At 43.9% G+C, this 19,217-nt stretch overlaps 1 protein-coding gene across 3 annotated transcripts; it reads left to right on the plus strand.

Moving 5' to 3' along the window:
- Positions 1-161: 161 nt before the first annotated feature.
- elmod3 (ELMO/CED-12 domain containing 3) lies at positions 162-18,575 on the plus strand. Of its 3 annotated transcripts, none has more exons than XM_023838506.1 (12): positions 598-718; positions 1,705-2,710; positions 9,153-9,227; positions 9,388-9,457; positions 10,140-10,202; positions 10,772-10,860; positions 10,946-11,069; positions 11,255-11,377; positions 11,579-11,709; positions 12,341-12,417; positions 13,783-13,910; positions 14,164-18,575. In XM_023838506.1, the coding sequence occupies exons 2-12, from the start codon at positions 2,675-2,677 to the stop codon at positions 14,400-14,402; spliced, it is 1,155 nt and encodes a 384-aa protein (XP_023694274.1). In that variant the 5' UTR covers positions 598-718; positions 1,705-2,674; the 3' UTR covers positions 14,403-18,575. The 3 variants fall into 3 exon arrangements, with proteins under 3 accessions (XP_023694272.1, XP_023694274.1, XP_023694273.1); XM_023838505.2 differs by having other exon boundaries at positions 615-754; XM_023838504.2 differs by lacking the exon at positions 1,705-2,710 and having other exon boundaries at positions 162-754.
- The last annotated feature ends 642 nt before the right edge of the window (positions 18,576-19,217 follow it).

The raw sequence follows: 19,217 nt of genomic DNA on the forward strand, positions 1-19,217 counted from the left end.
AGGTACAGTGACCATGCACTCTGTTTAAAAAGGAAAGGAAGCAAGAAATTAGCTGGATGTCGTTATTATCCATACACCTGGTTAAGCAAGTAGCGTTTAACGTAATTTGCATTCAAATAAAATACGGGGGGCGTTCTGAACCAGCTAGGACAACTAAACTCATTGCACAGCTAGCACGAGCCCTACATACTGGCCATTGGCAGGGGAGTTATCAGCGATCGGTAGCTTTAATCGATCAGGTACAATTAGTGTACTGGGGGATCTCCGTTCACGGTAACCTCGCTTGCTGTCTCCAGGTTCTTCCGACCCCAAAGAAAAAAAAACGTTTTTAACTGTATGCTTGGGTCTTTCATCCCCTTCCTCTACCCCTGAATGAATCTTTGTCCGTCATATTGGTATCTTAATGCTCGTGTTTTAATGTAAACCCGGGGCACACGTCGCAGGCTGTTACATGAGGTCGCCATCTCAGCCGAAGCACTCCCGCAATTACGTAATCCCGGCAGTTCCCGGGGATCGGGGCCAGGGATCCGGCTCCGCTCACCGCCGCGTCCCGCACCCGTGCCGAGGCTCGGGCTGGCGCCGGGCAGGAGCCGATCGGGCAGCCGGTGGGGGGACGGAGCGGTCGCTGGAAAACCCGGAAGGCATCCGAGCTGGGAACTACGACTCCCGGCACACATCGAAAGGAGAGGGGGGAGAAAATCACTGCGAGCGCCGAAGGGTAAGGGAAGCGCAGATTGGAGGGAGGGAAAGCGAGGTAAGTGGGAAAAGCCAGGTTTTATTTTGCAAATAAAGAATGCAAGTAATTGCACAGTTGAAAAAAAAAAAACAGAAATCAATGGGAAGTTGATGTAAGGAAAGCGGCGGCTTGTTAAAGAAATACGCAGCGTCGCGAGCCCGGCCGCTGACGACACCAGGGCTGCCCGTCCGCTTTAGCTGTTCACGAAATGCTTTGCATTAAACACAATGTACATGTTTCCGCGGAGGTAGCAATACGAAACGACAGTCGACGGTTTTGAACTATAACCGACGCTTCGCCAACATGCAGGCTAGTTAGTTGACGAGGTATCGAGCTAGTTAGTGGGGGAGATAAGCTGAACCGTTATAACTAGCGAAATACCTGGACAGCTAGCCTACCCGTTCAAGACACACCTCGGCTTGCTAGAAAAACGCTCTTTTCCATACTTTAGTTTTCGTTTACGTTTTCATTGTACCACAGATAGTCAAACTAAACCGCTCTTCAGCCAGCGAGCTCCATAATTTCGGTGTGCGACTCCAGTTTTTTTTCTGACAGGCATCGCCACCGACCGATTTTTGTTTAAAAAAATATATGAGCTTCATAAGGAAGTGAACATTTGGCCAAGGGTACCGTAAACTAATGTGTGTTTTGGATTTGTCCTAAGCTAGGAAGAGAGCTTGCCGCTTTAAAGAAAATGTTTGGTCGTGCTCAGAGCTACCGGACACGTAAATGTTCCAGCTTATCAGTAAGAACCACGGCGACTAGTTGCGGTGCAACTAACGTGAACGCTGTCTGAGAAGCGTATTAACTAACCAGATTAAGCCGTGGTCCGTGTAAAATGACGCCAATGTTTTCCTCCACCTACTAAATTTGGTGACGCTTCTCTGTGTTGCCATGGAAATGTATTTCTTTCAGCCTCGAAATGTTTCAAATTGAAATTCCCCATTTCTTTACCCCCCCCCCTGCAGAACTAAACAAAGGTCAGCTTTACTTGGACTCCCCTTGGCATGACTCCTTCTCCCTGGTATTGTTTTTTCTGACATCTTGATTTAGTTAAGTACAGTTGGGAAAGAAGAAACAGCTCAGTAGCTTGGGCCTCCGCCCTGGAAAGCATCTTTCAGCCCTGTTGCTTTATGCTTGTGCTGGAATAAACGGACATTTTCTTTCTCCACCTCCTGGATGGTGGGCCTCGGACGCACGAAAGAGTGCGGTGTACTTTCCGTTGCTATGACGCATGAACATTCACTTTTCACAGGAATCATGGGAACGGGCCAAAAACACTAAAGTATGATGGCACTTTTGTAAGCAGACTCTACACATCTGAAAGGCTCTGCGAACTGAATTTTGTAGCTGGCAGATGGCCACGTGGTCCTGAAAGTACCAAAACGATGAGCCCTGAACACGTGGAAGGACCTAACCTATCCTTATTCCCCACTCGGGTTCATGACTCTTCTGATGGTGCGACTGTGAAAAGCCAGCCGGAGTTCTAGGAGGAAAGAATAATCGGAGCATTGCCTTTGACCCATTTTTATTGTTGACGTCTTCTACTGATCCTGTATTTAAGTAGTAAAGTCCTTCTTTTTGGCATCACCGTCACCCCTGATGTTGATGCTGTCGATCCACGTTCAATAACCCTCAGCAAAACATGTAATTTACTTGCGAATCTGACATTTACTCTAACTAACTCCTGTGCTCCATAGCATTTTGTCGCCTAGTTAAGCAGATGGGGCATGTTGAGATGATGCTCAACTGCGTAATCCACTGAAATCATTAGCATTGCACTCTGGCAGCCCGGAAGGGACTGTAAGTTGAAGCATTCGAAGGAGCTGGACGCAGTGGACACTCCAAGCACCATGTGTGTCCCCAGCCCGCTGCATTTGATGGCTACTGGCATGGATATTGGGCTTTAGAAGGCGGCTGACATTACAGGCCCAGGCCATGGAAGGGGACCACTCTATCACAGCACAGCCACAGGTGGGTACGGGCCCCTTGCCCTTTTATTATCTTGGCAGTGGGGCTCACTGTATACCTACATTAAGATCAGCCATCTTGCAGCATCTCCCTGTTCATGATACCTTACAAGTTGGCTCGATTGGGCGCCGGAATACTGAGCATTTTGTCGGGTGTCCCACCCAAAGAGAGAGTGAAGCAATGAGATAAATATGAAAATAAAATGTTCCTACCCACCATTACACCCACACCCTGCCCAGCTCATTTCTTTATTAAGTAAACAATTTACCCTCTGCTTAAGAGTCATACTCCGCTTTGAGCTCTTGCCAGACTGCAAGATGGCAGGTCAACTCTGGAACACCTACTCTAACTGTGCCAAATGTTTGCAATCCACTTATGCACCTCCAGCAGCTGATGTAGGTGATATTAGTACATGGCTGTTGTATTTTTAATGTGCATTTTTTAAGAAGTGTGTCGTACTGTAGGTAATTTGTGTAAAAGTGTGAGTTGCTATGACTGTGACCCCTTTTCCATTTAAAAATGCTTTGTCTCAACATTGTAATGCATTGTGGGCAATCAGCCTGGGTATTACTCTCAGCTATACAGTTCTGGTAGATGCTTTTCATTTCTGTGTACATGCAGTTGCTCACTGTATATTTAAATCCTTTGGGCAGCCTGGAGGTCCAGCAGTGCATTATTGCCTCATGCCTCCACAGTTGGGGATTCAGATCTGCCTCAGTTCTGTGTGGAGTTTAGCCAAAACTTTGCTCATATGTGCCTCATATATTTGTTGTTTTGTTTTGATTGTACTTCACCAAAATAGAAATGGAAATATATATAATATTTAAATATACGGCTTTATGTAGCATAATAGCTGTTTGTGTATAATACTTTCAGACTTTCATAAAGGTTATGGTCATTAAACCTTAAGTCCTAATGCATTAAATGTTTGCACATTGAAGACGCATATTGAAGATCCATATATGAATGAGTTCAGATGAACACTACGTCTGACTCTTTCCACAAGCATCAAGTAGGTCTCCCTCTACTCTGGAGTTGTTATTCTACAGGCTAAATTAAGTTTAGCATCCTTAGGATTTGTTTCTTACCCAAGGCTGTTGTTTTCGTTTTTTCTCTAAGAAAACCTTTCAACCAAACTCATAGCCTATTTGTACCATGCAGTTTGTAAATCCCTGACTTCCTATTGCTAATGTAACGTCCTTGAAACATTGAAACATTCAGCATGAATGCTAATGTGTTACAATTAATGTAATGTATTCTACTGAAACACATTGTTTTTTTTTAACCTATGATTGGGCAAATGTCAGCATTTGATCACCAAACCCTTTGAATGTGTCTAGAGGACAGCAGCGGGAATGATGGAAATGTTTAATGGCCCACTGTTCTTGATGCCATAAAGATTGTTAATGCATAAACATTCTCATCATGTATATCATATGTCCTTATATCATTCAGCACTGGGTAGGTCAATAGAAAGACAGATATACAGATGGGGAGATAGTAATTATAGACATAGCATAATATGTCATCAGTCAAATGACCCATATATTCAGATGCATTTTGGCCCTGAAGCATTTTAGCTCTTTGCTTAAGGGTAGAACCGCAGTGGCAGGCTTCACACTCAAAGTCACATTTAGACAAGGACAACCTTAAGTCCAAATTCCTGGGCACTATGCTTGTTACCCAAATTATGCTAAATGAATTGTCTACTTCACATGAAATTGCATGATAACCTTTAGGGATAATCCACTTGGAAATAATTCTTATTCTTACCAGGGGTAATTTTGCATGTGCCCAGGTGTAATGGTTACCATTCCACATGTTGGTCTTTCAGGGAAGATGACTGCGTTAACTTTTAGACAACTATTAACAAATTTCACATCTATACCTATCAGGTTCATGCTGCCCTTTGCTGGCATTACAGAGATGTATCTCTGGTAGGGTGTAGCATTGTGATGTATCTCTGGTAGGGTGTAGCATTGTGATGTGTCTCTGGTAGGGTGTAGCATTGTGATGTGTCTCTGGTAGGGTGTAGCATTGTGATGTGTCTCTGGTAGGGTGTAGCATTGTGATGTGTCTCTGGTAGGGTGTAGCATTGTGATGTGTCTCTGGTAGGGTGTAGCATTGTGATGTGTCTCTGGTAGGGTGTAGCATTGTGATGTGTCTCTGGTATGGTGTAGAATTGTGATGTGTCTCTGGTAGGGTGTAGCATTGTGATGTGTCTCTGGTAGGGTGTAGCATTGTGATGTGTCTCTGGTAGGGTGTAGCATTGTGATGTATGTCGCGTGACTTTGCTGCAAAGCTCTAACTTGATTGTGCTATAGAAAATGTTTTCCTTCCTCTCTCAGGTAAATGTCCTGTCTAGTTGCAGAATCTTGTGGGTAACTTGACATTGCCACAAGTCAGATGCCATTCTGTGATCATTACATCACTGTTCATTATTAGTATTGTCTTAGGAATTTGTGCAGAATAGCACATCTCTTTCTTAAGCTTGTAATGTGCTTGTTCTTGCTTTATTTGCTCTTGGATTAGTCTGCAGTTACCCATTTTAATTTTGGCAGTTTTGCATAAGCTACAACAAACTGCAAATTAAAAACAGGAAGGAGTCACAGCAGAACAAAGTCACTGTACTGTATGGTATAAATATATTATTTTAAAACGTGTTCAAAACCCAGATTGGTGCTGTCAGTGATGGTGATGTGGATTGGGATGGTGAGCTGTAAGGTGCTGATGATCTGCAACATGTCGATCCCCTGTTTATAGTGCATATAACATGGGATGATGGCTAGTGCTGAACGTTAATGCAATGAGCTGTTAATGTGCTATATCTGGGAAGCCGGCCAGGATTCATGCAGCTACAGGCTGCCGTTGTCAGGGTGGGGCTGCGATTGGGAAGCTTTTATGGGAAACAGTAACCCCTCATATTACAGGTGACAGATTTGGCTGGTTTTGCTTGATGTACATTACATGTATATTTTCAGTATATCTTTTTTCATTTGCTCCGTTGTTAATAAAGTGTCCTTTAACATTTTTTTTAAAGACACTTTTGAAATGTGAAGTTTGGTGTTTATGAAAAGGTCAAATTATTTATACATGGTAGTTTACCAGAATATTATGGTTTGTTTAATATTTTCAAGAATGTTCTTTTCCATTCAGCCTAATTGTACATTTAAAAACAGATGTATTACAAATTTAAAAAAAATTTTGAAGCATTTTTTACTTGATTTTGTCTCTTTTTTTTTTTTGCCATGACACGTATTATCCAGATTTGGCTTTAGGTTGAAAGAAATCTGTGCCCCTCATGAGAGAAGTATTCAGCTATATCCTCTTTGTATTACAGAGGGTTGTTCAAAATGTCCTGAATGTTCAGGAGAGGACCCTTTGATTATGACCTTATTATCCTCATTGCCACACTGAGTAAACCTCGCTTTGCTTACACTCATCTCTTATTCCATGAGGTCCTCTAATTTGTTCTATCCTGCTTTCTAATCCCCGTTACCCTTTTTTTTTTTCAAGTGGTCTGACATGTTCACCAGTAAACGTGGCATAAATTAACTCCCGCTGAGCCTCAGTAGTCTTTGTGGATGTGTCTCTTGCAATCGTCCTTTATTTTCGCTTAATCCCCTGGCCTCGTTTAAGCGCTCTGTTGTTGGCTCTGTTGTAACAGAGTGATAATGCCAGTATGCCGTGCCTTGCTTGACAATCTCCTCAGTAATGGAACTGCGACGTGGGCCGCAAAAACCAGGACAGCCTCATCACCAATGGATGCGTTTAAAGTTCTTTGCTGTTTAGTCTAGAATTTACTGAGAATTATTGTTATTTCCGCACTGTTAAGACTGCGGGACTTGGTCTGTTCATTAGTATGGCTGGTAGTCTTACTGGGCTGGTACAGACTGAAAGCTTGCACCTACCAGTTTTTATGGGCAGGATTCACATATGGCTGTACAGTAGTCTGTTTACATCTTGCTTGTCTTTTTAGTTTAGATTCCTTGCATTTCTCTTGCTTTCCCAGAACCTTGGGCCTTTAGCCCAGATCTCTCCAATTGTTGCGTCAGGGCGTCACTCTTTGTGTATCAGGGTTTGACTTGGTTTGACTCGGTTGCCTGCCCTGTGTTTAGCACCTGTGCAGGGTTCCCCTTTCCTGGTACACATCAGTGAGTTTAACGGCGCTCATTTGGCCACCTGCTTCCATGAAGGTGGTGGTTCTCACCTTTTTCATGAAGAAGCTTGGAAGGCGAGGCCTGTCATTTGGTCCAAGTCTGATTACCACCAAAATATGATTGCACATTGGGGGGGGGGGGATTAAAGTGGATCTTCAGGTGTTTGTTTATGTAGCCATTGTTGGCCTTTATGCTTTCACATTTTATTTAAATAATGGCTCCACACTTGTGGTTTGGCCTTCATATGAGGGAGAGTCTCTCTTCAGTATCTAAAGGGAAGCACAGAGCTCCAGCCGTTCCATGTTATAGCTTTTAAACTCCTCCTCCCTTTCCTCCACCAAGGCTATAAAGCGTCTTGTCCGAGAGGGGATTGCCCACCAGCCGTGGGCCAGCTCCTATGTAATATTGCATTCCCTGGAAGGGACAGAGCTGTGCGTCTGCTGCAGCTGAGCTAATCTTTCTGCCTTCCTGTTTCACACCCTGTTGCACCTCCGTTGTCTGTCTCCACTGCCCCCTCATTGGGCACCTCGCCTGTCCGTCCTCTCATAGATCTGGTCTCAGGCTTCCCTCATTGGGCACCTCGCCTGTCCGTCCTCTCATAGATCTGGGCTCAGGCTTTTTCTCTCCCTGAGAGATGGACCCTTGATGCCATAGACAGGCCCTCTGCTCCATCCTTCTAATTTTCATTGATTTATTAAAAATTCCATCATGCCTTTGTAACTAATCATTTGATACTTCTCTGAATCGTACACTTCTTGTCAGAGATGGAAATAAGCTTAGAACTAGGTGTACCAATTTGCCCTATAGAGCTGGGCTTGCCTGGTCCCATTGAAGAAACATTAGTATTTTTTAAGTGGCGTCACATGGTAATGATGTTAATATATACAGCACTTAAACTTTATTTTTGTCCCCTGTCTCATGTTGCACCTCTTCTCGCTGAACTGCACATTCACGTTTTTCCCTGACTCTGTATGCTGGCATTGCAGTGACTGGTCATCACCTTAGAGCCCGGATGCTCTCCAGATCAGGTGACCACTGTCGAGGTCTGAGGGGCTTCATGTTTTGAGTTCAAATCAGTTCGAACAGGAGCATCTCTGATTTATCAGTTTGAAGCCTTTGGATTGACACTGACATGCTCAGTGGGCAGTATTTTATCTGGGTTAGACTGAAAGGCTTTTTGCCCAAAATTAGCATCATGCTTTAGAAACCCCAGCTTCCATACGGAGTTTGTTTAAAGCAAGATGAACTGAGACCTTCTAGAACGTTCTCTAAGTTTGTTTGGGAAAAAAACTAGAGATGGGCGATCCATATTTTTTCAGTTCTGATCCAATTCCGATACAAGAGCTGTTTTTACTTTGTTATACTTTATATATGAAATTTTTTAAGCTAGTAAATACAGATGGAAAAAATGTATGAAAAAATATTTAATTAGGCTACAACAAACATACATAACGTACTGTTCCACCTCGTTTGTTTTAAGCGTTTTTGAGTCATTTGCAGTTCAATATGAATTTCTTCAAAGCATGTATACACAAGTGGCGAATGCTTAACATTTTAACACCGCTTTTCTCCCATTGACGTCAGCGCAGTTACACTTTTGTTGCGATGGCAGCCCCTCTTGTATCACAAGCTGCAGCGAGTTCGCAAAACAGTCCAATTAAGTTAGCGACTCCCAAATCATCCATTGCTTTTTGGGATTGGGATTGTCCATTAAACGCTATTCCCACCTCAAAACTTTATTTCACATAGATTGCAAATCGCTGTGCTACTGGTTTCTGTTAAAAGCGTATAATACTCCCAGATCGTCACGTCTTATCTTACGCTCCTCGTACTGCGAAGGGTATGCGCATGACGTCACAGCAGGCGGAAGCCACTGTACTCACACCCACTGAGTAGCAAAAAAGACTGAGGGGCAGCGATAGCGTTCGATTTGAATGCCGCAAAAAAACACATGTAAAATGGGAAAGAGCTATCGTGCGATTGATTGCCAAAAACTAAATAAGTAAGTATAGGGCTTGGATCGGTCACGCATGGACGATACCCGATCCGTCAAATAGGTCTGAACCGGCGCCGATACCGATCCGAATGCCTGTCTATGGCATCAAGGGTCCAATATATAATGTAAAAAGGCTTGTTGCAAGTAAGCATTTTTGAATGTAGCTCTACAGCTCAGGAAGGTTGATACTCAGTGAATGTAAATAGCGGGCAATTTAATACTGACCTCTTTTTTTTAATTGCTGAATCAGTCGTGAATTACATATTCTTCTCCTCTTTCCTGGTCTAAGAGAGCAAATGGATCCGTCCCAGAAGGCCTCTGCAAAGACCACGCCAATGGTGGGGCTGCCCTCAAGTCCTTGCCGGTGAGTCTGCAGGCTGCCCCTTCGTGCGGACGAGGAGGCCAGAGCCGGGCACTGCAGCCGGTCCTCCCAGGAGAGCCTTGCTTATCGCCGTCTGATACCATTTCCGGCTTTCAGCTCGGACAGTGTTATCACGATATCTTCATGTCTACATTTTCTGTAGATTTGGAGTCTGAAGCAGAATGGTATCCTGCAGTCTCTGGCAGTAGGCGGGGAGCAGAGGAAGACGGAAGGTTTGTGTTCTCTCTGTTTCCCTCTTCCCTCCTTACCTCATTTCTCTGTTCAGTCCATCCATCTTCCAACTGCTTATCCAGTAGAGTGTTGTGGGGGGGCCTGGAGTTTGTCCCAGGCAGCACAGGGCAGAAGGGAGGCTTGCAGCCGGGGCAGGATGCCAGCTCATTGCAGAGGTTACACACACTATGTGCAATTTAGAGACACCAATTAGCCTAACTGCATGTCTCTGGACTGCAAGAGGAACCTGGAGTACCTGGGGGAAACTGGCGCACTGGGAGAGCATGCACACTGAAGGGGCGGGCACTGCTCCCTCATCCCTGCAGTTATTCCCTAGAGCCAGAGCAGTGCAGTTAAAAAGGAAACCTTACGTCTACCGGCGCTGTAATAGGTTTTCCATTAAATTTACTAATATGACTTACTAATTTTGTCCCAAATATTTTAAGGAAAATCAACTTCAGCTCATCCAGAGACAGCCTTTCACTTTTGTAAATGGGTCACGCACAACACATGGATACTCACAGAGGAAATCTCTGTTCTCCCCGAAGATAAAAGCCCTGTCTTGGTTACCAGCCTTAACCCTGACCCCTTCCTGCCCTGGGGGTTTTCAGGCACAGAGGAGGGGCAACAGTGCCAATTTGTTGAGACTGGGTGAGTTTTTCTCATGTCTCTCTGTTCTTGTAGAAGAGAGTGCTGAGGTCCAGCAGGCCCGCGAGCAGTGGGAAGCGCTCGACAGAATCCAGCCGGGTGAGTCGTGCATCCCGGTGACCTAAAACTTCACTGTAAGACGCAGTATTTTACTGGGGCTGGCGGTTGTGCTGCTTAATGAGTGCGGTTATCATTGGAAGAGCATCTACAGTATTGTTACAGTACAATATAGTCTATGATTAGTATATTGTAATAGAATGTAGTATAGTATTTTAACCTCCTGAGACCCCACCCATTCATTTATGTCCATTTTATTTTCATCTATCTTTTCACTGATGTTGGGAAACGTATTTATTCCTGTTGTACACTAAAGAGGACATGCTGTGAAATTAAAAATAAAAATTAATTTGAAAAAATCTAAATCGTAAGATGTCTTATTTCCTCCAAAGACAAAGAACCTAAAATCGAAGGACACTTTTTTTCCTTGGGTCTCAGGAGGATATAGTATATGCTAATATATTGTAATAGAATATAATATGGCATTATATAGCCTGTACTAGCATATTGTAATGGAATGTAGTATAGTAGTGTTGTAGACTGGAGGTAACGTTGGTGTTGGCCGTGTGATGTCGTTTTCTACAATGTCTCTTTCCCGGTCGGTCTTGCAGTTCTACCCGAGGACGTGACTCCCACCCCTCTCATTTCCTTCAATGAGGCTCTGCAGCACTTCCAGACCACAGACCTGTCTGAGCTCCTGGTATTCCCCGACTCTTTAACGTGTGACAGCCTCGGCCTGCTGTTCTCAGCGCATTGTTCACGGTCGGCGTCCCTCTGTTCCGCAGAGAAACATCCAGCCCACCCTGCACCGGACCGGCCTGGCCGCCATCACGCACTTTCTGTTTGGGCCGCCCCGGCTGCACCGGGAGCTCATAGAGGAGAGGAACATGGTGTTTGCCATTGCCCAGTGTGAGTGTTTCCCCTGGCCTTTCTTCTCTGTCCCTCTGCTTCTATTCTTCTCGGAGTGTCGCTCATGAGACGGAGCCACTCCCTCCACAAGCTGCCTGATGGCGAGCTCCTCGGGGGCCCTGCTGGTTGGCCCCGCTGGGGCGTGGGACAGAATGTTCTCAGTGCTCTAATTCTTGGCTTTGCAGGCTCTCTGGACAATGGCCAGAAGGTGCACACACGGGTCCTGCAGACCATCTACAAACGACTGACGGGCACTCGGCTGGACTGCCCCCGCTACGGCCCACACTGGGAGACGGTGGGCTTCCAGGGTAGGGGGGGCATGGTCCCATCAGGCCGCGAGGGGGACGATATTTCGCCTATTCCTCGCATCTCTGTGCTTCCATGCTGCTACTTCTCACGCATTTCAATTGTTGATTCTGTTTTTTCAGGCGTCTGCCCGCCTGTTTGTTGGGCTGTCTGTTTGTGACTGCAGTGGTGTGGCTGCATGGCCCTGTATGTCTGTCCTGCAGGCAGAGACCCTGCTACAGACCTGAGAGGGACTGGCTTCCTGGGCTTGATGCACACCTTGTACCTGGTGATGGACCCTGACACCCTGCCCCTGGCCCTAGACATCTACAAGCTGTCCCAGCACCCTGTCCAGGTATGTGCCCAGGATGAAGATATAGTCGGGTTTATGGTGGACGCATATTTACTAGGCAAAATTGATGGTGTCATTTTGGCTATCGCCATGGTGATGATCGTTTCGTCAACCTGCTTGTATTGGGCCCTCTGTACTTTTTTTTTGTTTGTTTTCTTATCCTACCCGCTATCCACGATTGGCTACATAAAACACACAGCCTCTTGCATCACTAGTTCCCTGCTTTGTTCCCAATCTAAAACCAAAAGGCTTCGCAGTCATGAATTCCTTTGAAGGAAAGCTTGCTGAACTTGTGCAAAGTTATGCACATTTATATGAGAGGTCTCATCGAGATTTTAAAGATGTGCAGACAATTTGCAATTCATGGTAGAAATTGCAAGTAAACATACGTTTGTTTTCGCTCTGTGTGTGTCTGCCCATCGAAAACATTATGCGCCCTCTAGTGTTGTGGTATGACATAGATCGAGCAAAGTGGCGTCATTTTAAGTATGCAACAGGTCGTTCTCGCCGTTCTGTTCGATTTCGTTTTGTCCATTTGAAATATGCGGCTGTCTTTAGCGCCAATGAATGTTGATTCGGCAGCAACTGTCACTGGTGGTCCTAATATATTTGTTGATCTTTTTCTCCCACTCAGAACTTTCCCTTCGTCGTGATGTCCATCAACATGACCCGCATTGCGCTCCATGCACTGCGGGAGGAGGTTCTGTCCAAGTAAGTTAACCCCTGTCCCAGCTGAGACCACAAACTCGTGAAGCACTGTTTACTGTATTTGACATGTATCCTTTTTATAGACGAGATTTAATACCAGTACCACTTGTTGGTTATTTTTGAAGGGCTCACAGAATCCTTAGCAGTTTGTTTTATGTATTGTGATTCTCTCTGGACAGCCTTTCATGATTATACGTACTACTGTTCAAAAGTTAGGCATTGCTCAGAAAATATCACATTTTTCGCGAGAACTCGTCTTTTTATTCATCAAATAAGGTGCAAAATGAATAGAAAATACAGGCAAGACGTGGACATGATTAGAAATATTGATTTCTCCTTTAAATAACTTTGTGCTTCAAACTTTTTCATCAAAGAATCATCCATCCACAGGAATCAGAGCCTCAGTCATCCTCCATTCAGTGTCTGCGTTCATTTGCCCATTTAAATGTTTTCCTTTTATTGGCCAGTCTCAGATAAGCTTTTTCTTTGAAACTCTGCCTACAAGTTCACCATCCCAGAGTCACCTCTTCACTGTTGAAGATGTGACTGGTGTTTTGCAGGTATTATTTAATAAAGCTGCGTCTTTGGAGCTGCGAGGTGTCGGTCACTCTCAGGCCAGACTGCTGCTTTTGTCCTTCCGCACAGTTGTGTTAGAGCCGGTCTGCGCTGTTCTGTGAAGGCAGTAGTGCACACCTTCGTAAGCCTTTGTATGATATCTGTAGTTTATCAGCAGTTTTCACATGGATTAGCCTTCATTTCTCAAAACGGCTGTAGACTATTGAATCTATGAGGAAAGCTCTCTCTTTTTGGCCATTTTGAGACCATTATCGAACCCACAAAGGCTGATGCTCCAAATAGCCAATAACAAGTGAAATATCTAGACTATATTTCTGATCAATTTGTTATTTTAATGTAAAAAAATTTGATTTTTAGTTGAAAAACCAGTCAAATTCTCAGTCAAACCTAACTTTTGAACGGTAGTGTATGTGTAAAAAAAAAAAAAAAAAACAATTGTGCTTTTCCACTGCCTGGGATTTTACACACACACACGCAGTGTACGTACACATTTATATGTACATATACAGGGATAGACATAACTGGTACGCAAGTACGCATTCACCTTTAAGAACGATACGTACGACAATCGATTGTGGTAAGGGTGTAAATGCACACTCGTATCATTTTTAAAGGTGAATGCGTACTTGTGTACCAGTTATGTCCATCCCTGTACATATATAATGTAACATATAATAATGATATATATGTAATGTGTAATAATATTATATAAAATGCAGCAGAAATGGCTGACCTTCTCCGTACTGAACAGCCAGCATTCCTCTTCTGTTCTCCCTCTCTGCTGTCTCTCAGGGAATGTAATCGCAGGCAGCAGGTGCTGGGCGTGCTGAATGAGTTCTACGTGGCCACGTTTCTGCACCTTTTTCAGGTGTGGAAATTCCAGCAGAAGACCATCTCAGACTCAGGCTTTGTGCTGAAAGGTACCATCTGCTTTCCAGTCTTTCCTTAAACTTCTCTCTCACCCCACGAGAAACATCATCCAATGCCGAAGTTAATGTGTCCCTTATTTTCCGTCATCAGCGGATCAGAAAAAGTGTGGGACTGGTGTATTGAGCAGGATTCATTAGTGAGAGCCTGTGCCTTCTGGGTGTTTGTACAGATGAATTCAGTGTTCAGTGTGGGAGGATGCTTGATGTGTGTAGTTCAGTGTTGGGTTACACTTTTCTCATGCAGAAGTGGAGACCTTCGCCAAAAAGAACCCCAAGCAGATCCTAAAGCGCCTGGAGACTTTCCTTAAAGAGACGCGCAGCGGGAGCGGGGCGAGCGTGTCACCCGACACCCCGTCCAATCACGCTTCCCCGGGGGAAGGAGGGATTGGCCTTGCTGCTCCGGGGGCCAGGGGGAAGGAGATGAACTTCACCGGAGTGTGTGAGCTGCCTCCAGAGATGGAGGGAGAGGCAAGGCTGATCTGAAAGAAATGGAAAGTCCTGCCCCGGAAGGAGGTGGATGCAGCCATTGGAGTGTGCACCTGAACGCTGATTCAGGAGCAGCTTGTTAGGCTCTAAGCCTAACACAACCTTTTTGTACAACTGATCCAGGGTCAGCTGGGGGCATCATCTGCTTACTTTAAATCTTCCTCATGGTTGCAGTGCATTCAGCCGGCACCAGTTCTGAGTGCAGTTTCCTCTGTATGCATCAGGGCAGGGCTCTGTTTCCACTTGTTACTGGATGGTTTTAGCTACACCGCTACCCTCTGCTGTCCAGTCTCGCCTCCCTCATTACACTATTGTCCAGTTGTATCTTTGTCACTGCAGTACTGTCCAGTCATAAGCGTGGCATTCCACCGCTGTCTAATTGCATGGCACATTTTATACAGCTGTTTGCATAGTGTAAAACAGGTGTGCCCAAACTTTGGTAGGGTGGTTTTCTTGAGTACAGTGGATCTTAAGTCAAATTTGCATGGTTTTCTGCCTTTTTCCCCATATGTGTTAACTAGAGGAGGTGATATTGTAAATGTACTTCCTCAAATGTGATTTCTTTTCAAGGAAATTTGCCTACTAAAATAGGTCAAATACAACCTGGAGACCATTGTTTGGGTGCCCCTGTTTTAGTGCCTGATAAAGAGTTTAACTCCCTCGTGTGGTAATCTAAATGGTAGTGCTTGTTGTACTCGGCACGCTAACATTTCTCTTAAATACCAGGCAGAAATTGGTGTGTTTAGTAGCTGTTGTAAGTTATTGTCCAAGACACACCTGGAAAATATTACAAATATAGATGAACCCTCTTAAAATCCCAGCAACTGTAAGCAAAGAAACTGGATTATTGGGTCGCTGTAACTTTGTAAGTGTTAAATTGACGGCAAGATAGTTTTTAGGAGAGCGTGATCTCAGCTGATAGGCTCACCTGCAACAAAAAAAACCAAACCCCGATACGCAGGGGAGCAAAGTGCGTATGTGGCAGAGAGCATTGTTTGGGACAGCCTCTCTTTCGGTTTTCCAAAACAGGCATGACCTTTGTGTATGGCGCTGGCAGTGAATGAGATCCTGTGCTCATGGGGGTGTCTGAGAGGATTTGGGCCCCAGGACAGGAAGAGGTAATCTGTATCCAGAGAATGATGGAGCTCTGAGCTGGCTGTTTGGAGTCGAGGCAGGCAAAACCGTGAGCAGATCAGTCTGTGAATGTTAAGTGTCTGGGGAAAGGAGCAACTCCTGAGTACAAACAGCCTATCCCAGTTATCCTGGGGAAAGAAAATCAGGTCCTCCTTTCTCGTAGGCCGCTTCTGATTTTGAAATAGATGGTTGAGTCGTCGTCCCCCCCCCCGTAGCGGCTTGCCTTATGAGCTTTCCGAAATCCACGGCGGGTAAATTGCGGCGGACTGCGCCGTGCAGTTTGACGGGACATAGATGTGCGTGCCAGAGGCGGCCTGAGGAGATGGCTGCTGTGATTTCTACAGGAAACTAGGGCACTTCCAAATGAAGCTCAGCCCATGGGGGAATTTGCTTCATTTCTTATTTCCTTTTAGGAAGTGCCCCGCTTCCTGTTTATGTAATGTCATCTCAACCAATCACAAACTAATTGATAGAAAGCCTCCATCCTGTGGCTTTCTGGGGAGTGCAGTACCAGGAGGGGGGTGGTCACTTTTGTCAGCTTTTCCTTTTCTTTCTACTAGGTTCCTTTATATTGGGTATTTTTTTTAATATCATATGCAGAGCCCCCAGTTTTGGGGGGATATATTTTTGGTAAATGTGAATTTTATTTTCGGGTTTTGCAAAGGGGATACTTTTTAAGCTGGATTGCACCTCCAGGCCTGCCGGTCTATAAATGGAGACTGAAATTTGTTATCAATAAATTCCCGCTATAGTGCTCGCAGTTTCCCCTAGACTGTTGGAGATGATCAACCCATATCAGACTGAATATCTAAAAGGCGGGATGACTATAATCACAAAAATGCTACAACGTGGCACAGTTTGGAGAAAAATCTGTGCCTGTGCTTGGGTCTGATGTTGACTTTCTGAACACATTCCGATAATGGGCGTGACTCCATTTTGTGACCAATGCAGGGTATGAGCACGTGTCAAGGAAATCTTGGTGATGCTGTGGACTGAAACTTTTATTTTCTTTTGGAAGTGATGTGTGAAAATGATGCTGGGCACCTTTCAATGCTTTAGTAAGTTTCAGTGAGACGGATGTGAATTCTAGGGTATACAAATTCATTAGGCTTTGGACAGGATAGCTTGTTTTATGAATGAGAAAGCAATACACGTGTCAGTCCGTTCTGTATAATACTGCAAGTAAAGTTGTGGACTGTAGTTAAGGTATTTCACCGCTAGAGTCCAGTACTCCTTTTAAAGTTGTTTAATTTAAACAGCGATCACTTTTTGGTAGCATGTTAGGTAGCTCTAGAATTGTAGCATCTAATATCGTTGTTTTGTTCCTTGTGAAGCTTGTTATATAACTGAAATGGTTATGTTTACTCAGTTACAAAGTCTTAGTGTAAACGTACAGCTTGCAGTGCAGTTCATTCTGTGATTTCCCTTTCCTCATAACATCTAGTGCCACAGCTGTAGGTGTAGCCAGGTGATCCATGCTAACCACATGACATGTCATATTGTTGAACTGTACTCTGTCCAGTTTCTCGTGAGTTAGGGTAATTCTGAAAGGAGAACTGTATAGGATTTATGAAAAGGTGCAAGATTCCTCTCCTTTTACCGTGGACAATGGTTGTATGAAATTTTTCACAAAACCCCAGTAAGCTGGGCTGTAATCTTCACAGGGCCTGTTAAAACTCAGGAGGTTTCATAGATTGGAGCACACTGGCCTTGCAGTTTAACTGGGGCACTTAGGGCAGAACACCTCACGGTGTGGTTAAAAACAGATGTAAACATATCGACGACCACCTTGCTCACAAATACTGTTTTTATTCAGGTATCTATTAACAGCTTCCCGCCCCTCACAGATTCCGAAAGGACTTGGCTTGACTGTGGGACACAGCGTAGGACCACTGGGGAGAGGATTACCCCAGTGGGGCATGTCGACAGTGCCTGACTGTCATTGGGGACCAAGTCCGTACTGCCTCCTCCCCTTAATGTAGCCCGTCTGTATGAGAGAGAGATGGCCGTCGCTATTGGTATCCGCTCAGCTTCGAGTACCGTGTCGCAATGGCAGTTGAATGTTTTCCACCAGTAGTTAGTGTTATAGCCTTGGGATGCGGCACCAGTGCAGGGGCTTCATTTAATATGAAACGGTGGAAGTTTGTACATAGAGAATAAATATTGATTGTAAGAGTTTGAATGTTACATGGGCATTATATTGAAGTACATTGCTTACCTCAGACTTGAGCCAAATCTCTCTCTTCCTCTTACACTAGGTGAGTAATGAGCAGGTTCTTGCATACTACTGCATTAGAGCACGACTTGTATCACATCTCAATTATTTAACTATGTATATCGGGTATATAATGTCCATTCCACACTAACCATATTTTTATGGGCAAGAAGATAAATACACGTCTTAAGAGCCACAAATTGAGAAAATACGCATTGTTATGAATTGCTTGATTTGAGCCCCGCGGAGAGCATTTCACAATCTTAGGTAAGACAATTACAGCAGAATAAGGTGATATTCTTGTTCCAGGACACATGCTTTGTTTGCTTAATTAATTATTTTTAATTTTGTTTTATTTTTATTTTTTAACTAAATTAAGAAAATCTCAAACAATCCACTTCTGGGTGCTTATTTTAGAAGGCACAATAATTAGGATGTGTGGGGTTATCTGACCAAATACAAGCTGCAAGTGAGCATTTGCAATGTCCTGTACTTAGAGATATTTGGGAAAGTCAAACCTGAATTTCTCTAACTGAATGAAAAAAATCACACGTCTCAAATTTGTTTTTTTGTCCGTACCAAGTATTTGGTTCATTCCAAATATTGGTCTTCTGTATAGTAAGTTTCTGCTTGCTAAATTAAAACAAGAAAACCGCTTTCCTGAATCTCTGACTTTTTATTTCTGAAGTTGTTTTTTGCCAATATAGTATGGATTTTCTGTATGGATGGTAGAGCCCTATTTTATAATGAGTTATTTCAGAATATATGCAGTTGTACAGTAATGCATTGTATGGAGAAACATAAATTTCATTTGAAACTCATTGTTGTCTCATCTCTTTTAAAGCAATGCCTTTCTGCACCAGTGAGAAGAGTATTGATTTAACATCATCTGTTTGAAGCTTATTATAGCTTTAAGAAGAAAATGCTTCCTTTTTTCAAATCTGCATTCTGGTGGACGGGCACATAAGGAAAATGCATCTAACAGATATAGTCCAAGGAAGTTTCCGGAATCATGCAGTTGGTTATCCGCCATGGTGCGAGTTCAACCTAGTGCTTTATACAACCATAAAAGACAGGCTAAAGAAATGGTAACATTTAAGACACATAGGTTATTCAAACCAATGCCTTTAAAACATATTTGTTCATGGTGAAAACAACAGTTTGTGAAAAATTATTTTGAGAGTTGCACCAGTGACACTAATTTCAGTCAGGTGCGCACCTTGCATATGGAAGGCAGGTGAAAGATTTGTCTGAAAACCAGCATGCAGTGCTATGAGTGGGAAGAATAAGGCAACGGTATATCCATCTATCCCTGCAGTTTGCTCGTCCTTGTATGTGTCACAGTGGCAACACGCTTGGCAGGTCAGCAAAAATGGTTTGAACAATGAATGAAATACATGACATTTCTTTCAACAAATAATGAAGCGACGGTGAGATTAAATAATTGATGTGACCATTATCAT

Source organism: Paramormyrops kingsleyae, chromosome 2 (assembly GCF_048594095.1).
Source record: "Paramormyrops kingsleyae isolate MSU_618 chromosome 2, PKINGS_0.4, whole genome shotgun sequence".
In the NCBI taxonomy this organism is placed as follows: Eukaryota; Metazoa; Chordata; class Actinopteri; order Osteoglossiformes; family Mormyridae; genus Paramormyrops; species Paramormyrops kingsleyae.

Coding starts and splice junctions, on each gene's coding strand:
- elmod3 (XM_023838504.2), top strand. CDS start 452: ATGAGGTCGCCATCTCAGCCGAAGCACTCCCGCAATTACGTAATCCCG. Junction 12,418..13,782: donor CGGGAGGAGGTTCTGTCCAA/GTAAGTTAACCC, acceptor GCTGTCTCTCAG/GGAATGTAATCGCAGGCAGC. Junction 13,911..14,163: donor CTCAGGCTTTGTGCTGAAAG/GTACCATCTGCT, acceptor TTTCTCATGCAG/AAGTGGAGACCTTCGCCAAA.